This window comes from Postia placenta (assembly GCF_002117355.1).
Source record: "Postia placenta MAD-698-R-SB12 unplaced genomic scaffold POSPLAscaffold_14, whole genome shotgun sequence".
NCBI lineage: Eukaryota > Fungi > Basidiomycota > Agaricomycetes > Polyporales > Adustoporiaceae > Rhodonia > Rhodonia placenta.
This window is the reverse complement of record NW_020169845.1, coordinates 305,553-309,327: the sequence shown is the minus strand read 5'-3', so window position 1 is coordinate 309,327 and position 3,775 is coordinate 305,553. Positions and strand designations below refer to the sequence as shown.

The 3,775-nt window shown below is 56.8% G+C and overlaps 1 protein-coding gene across 1 annotated transcript; it reads right to left on the bottom strand.

The window, feature by feature from the left end:
- Positions 1-1,709: 1,709 nt before the first annotated feature.
- POSPLADRAFT_1152516 (hypothetical protein) lies at positions 1,710-3,649 on the bottom strand (the record flags this gene model as incomplete). The annotated part of the gene is made up of 7 exons (XM_024486663.1): positions 1,710-1,969; positions 2,016-2,103; positions 2,236-2,325; positions 2,375-2,836; positions 2,889-2,956; positions 3,135-3,136; positions 3,540-3,649. The coding sequence occupies 7 exons, from the start codon at positions 3,647-3,649 to the stop codon at positions 1,710-1,712; spliced, it is 1,080 nt and encodes a 359-aa protein (XP_024335298.1).
- Positions 3,650-3,775: the final 126 nt, after the last annotated feature.

Genomic DNA, 3,775 nt, shown 5'->3' with positions numbered 1-3,775 from the left:
TCTGGCGCAAGGACAGTCACGGAGCACACAAGCTAGTCGTCAAGCCCGGCGATCGCCTTCGAATACTTCGAGAATGCCACGATCGCACCGCGCATCGAGGAATCTATGCAACCCGAGCCTTCGTTAATGAGCGATTCTGGTGGCCGTTCCACTACGCCGACATCGCCTGGTTCGTTCGATCGTGCCATATCTGCCAGTCTCGACAAGTGCGTCAAATCCTCATTCCTCCGACCGTCGCAGTACCAGCCCCCATCTTCGCGAAAATTCACATCGACACAATGCACATGCCAGCCTCGGGCGGATACAAGTACTTGGTCCAAGGTAGATGCTCGCTCACGACTTACCCCGAGTTTCGAATGCTTCGAAAAGAGACAGCGAAGGCCCTCGCCGACTGGATCTTCGAAGACATCCTCTGTCGATGGGGCGCGCTCAGTGAGATCGTCACCGACAACGGTACGGCGTTCATCAAGGCAGCCGATTACCTTTCGAAGAAGTATCACATCAACCATATTCGAATCAGTGGGTACAATTCGAGGGCGAACGGTCTCGTCGAACGTCCGCACTTTAGCACGCGACAAGCCTTGTTTAAGACAGCCAACGGAGATGAGAAGAAATGGTCCCAAGCTGCGTATTTTGTATTTTGGTCCGAGCGCATCACAACTCGACGACGCATGGGCTGCTCACCCTATTTCGCTGTTACGGGCACCCATCCGCTCATTCCTCTTGACATCGTCGAAGCTACGTACCTGCAGCCACCACCGACTTCGGTCCTTTCGACGACCGATCTCATCGCCCGTAGGGCCATTGCGCTCCAGAAATGCGTCGAGCAAGTCGCCGAACTACACTCGAAGGTCTACGAAGCACGTCGAACTGCAGCAATTCGCTTCGAGAAAGAGCACGAGCACTCAATCCAGGATTTTGACTTCAAGCGCGGAGCCCTAGTGCTCATACGCAACACGAAGATCGAGAAGTCCCTCAACCGCAAGATGCGCCCGCGATATCTAGGCCCCCTCATCGTTGTCTTGCGCAACAAGGGCAGCGCGTACATCGTGTGCGAACTCAACGGTACAGTCCTCGATTGACCCATCGCAGCCTTCCGCGTCATTCCGTATTTCACGCGCAAATCCATTCCAATCCCCGAAGATCTCAAAGATGTCTCGACCGAGCGTCTTCGAGAACTCGAACTATCAAATTCGCTAGGCGACGACGACGATGATGAAGTCGAAGAAGCTGAAGAACGCGACGAATAGAGGTTCTTCCCTTTTGTTACTCTTACACCACGATACGTACTTTCGTCTCTCCATTCCGGCTCTCACGTTACGCGATATGTTTGATTTTCTCCTACGTTCCAGACCATCCTTTGTACGAATACCTTCGATTCAACTTGATAGCCGCGACATCGTTCAACGTTCTACGAACGCTTCGATTCGACCGTTGCGCGGAGGCTCACCTTAGACGAGTCCTCCTAGGCTGTGATGACAAACTGAGCCTATATTTTCATCAAGTCCATTTTCCCTTGCTACGAACATTTCTATTTTTCCTTCTATGTCCTTCGATCATATTACGACTTGCTTCGAACACACTTATTTTCATGTCCTTTTCTCTTAGTTCCCGCTAGGTCCGTCTAGGCCAAGGGCCGCATTTTCCATTCGACCATCTACGCAAAATTCTACGACACGAGTACGACTACGATACAAAACGACTCGCGCCTAGTCCTCGTCAACAACACCACGCACGAACCCGATTCCACCCTTCGCGAGCGCGTCCTTCTCCATCTTTTGAAGGTCGAGGTCCATGTCGTGGAGGAGCACTCGACGGCGCGCGATGTGAGCACGCTCCTCGCGATCGAGCCCAAGGCGGCTGGCCCCATCGAGAGGCCGTCGTAGAAGGGGTCGCGGAGGCTCGTCGACTCGGCGCTTCTTCGAACCACTCGCGTCTGCGACCGAAGGCCCAGGAGAGGCCGGCCGAACTACGAAGTCGTCAGCGAAGGCCTAGGACAAGAAGAAACGACTTACTGCGCTTTTTGGTGGTTGATCCCCCGCCGCGCGTCTTCTTTGTTTTGCCCAGGACAGACACTTTGTCGAAATAGCAGCCCTGTTGGAACTGCACGCACCTATCGCAGGTCGTAGCGTTCTCGGCCCACACGCAATCGACCGGGGCCGAGCGGTAGCCGGCGCAACGGTCGCACTATCGAAGAGTTAGCTTCGAACCGCTTCGACGAAGAGTCGAGCTTACCTTCTGTCCCGACTGGCGCTTCTCAATCGCCGCGGCGGCCATGTCGACCTCAGTCATTGCGAGCGGACGTTCGACCGTCCGAGGAGTCTTCTACGAAAGAGAGATTAGTCACCGAACGACGATAGAAGAAAATACTTACGATCGAAGGGTCATCCGACAGTTCGGCGACTTCCTCGTCGACCCTCGCGCGCCCCTTCCCCTTGTCGACACCGGCAGGCGCGGGGTCAGAAAGAAGGCCTTCGGCGGCCGCGATCCGCGCCAACTCCTCATCAGCGGCCTCTTGCGCGCGACGTTCGTCTTCGAGGCGCCGTTCCTCTTCCTCCTTCCGACGCCGTTCGTCTTCAAGGCGACGTTCCTCGGCGGCCTTCGCACGCTTCGCGGCCTCTTCGATGCGTCGTGCTTCCTCTTCGGCGAGGCGCTTCTGCTCTTCGAAGCGTCGTTCGACCTCGGCATTGATGGCGGTCGTGAGCTCGGGCCAGTCCCCGCGCGCCCACTCGACCCACGATTCCGATGCCCGCTCGGCGAGTTGCTTGACGGCGGCGGCGACGCGCAGCTCCGTCTCCTCGTCGCGGATGGCGCCCAAGGCCTTGCGATAGGCGAGCTGTTCGAAAACAAACGGTTAGTTGGGTTATGCAGATTACGAAGCGACTTACGACCAGCGGCGACAAATCCTGCGCCCACTCTTCGACCACGTCGAGCGCGGCATCGGCGGTCGGCGGAGCTTCGAGGACCATGAGCAGTGAAGCGAGGCGGCGGTTGACGAGCGAAGGCGTCGAGGCAGGGGTGGTGGAGCGAGCAGACATCGTAGAAAGCAGCGAGTATGTGGGAAGGGACGGCGAGGTAGCGACGAAGGAACGATGGGATGGGGAAAATAAGGCTAAGTCTACCCTGCTTATAACCCCTTTCCGACCAGCATTTAGCGCCGGCCACGTGGCGTTCGAAGTCTACGCGGGTTGCCATTCCGCTTCGATCCGTTCACGACCATCGCGCTTCTCGCATCACGTGGAGGACCGAGGGCGGTCCAAATTTCAATAGGGAGGAGATGATAGGCGCCAAGCCCCTCTGGGCCCCGATTCACCTCTTTTCGGCACTCGCATCCCGCCCGGCACTTCGACTCAGTCTCCCAACACGTCGATTTCGCCTTCGACGCTCTTCGACACCTTCGACGGTGCGCGACGCTTACTCGAAGCTCGGCACGGTCTTCCCGATGCCTCGTGCGTAGACCTCAGAACATCTTCCGCATTCGGCGAACAATAGGGCCACTTGACGCCGCTCGGCCAAGCGCGCGCTTCGCTCCAAGCCACACCGAAGTAGCCGGTCTTTCCCGATTAGGTATCGAACCTCGCGGCATGCCTTCACGATGGCTACCGGTCCGAAGTGGCCATATGTTGCTCTTCATCTCCGCGTTCGGCATGACGTCACTCTACCGACGGACTTGGTATGTGCCTCTCGGTGAGGCAGGTTCTTGAGGAACAATGCAAAGCCCCTTGTACTCATATGCCACTCTCGAATAGTCGTAGCATCCTGCGTAGTATAAAAT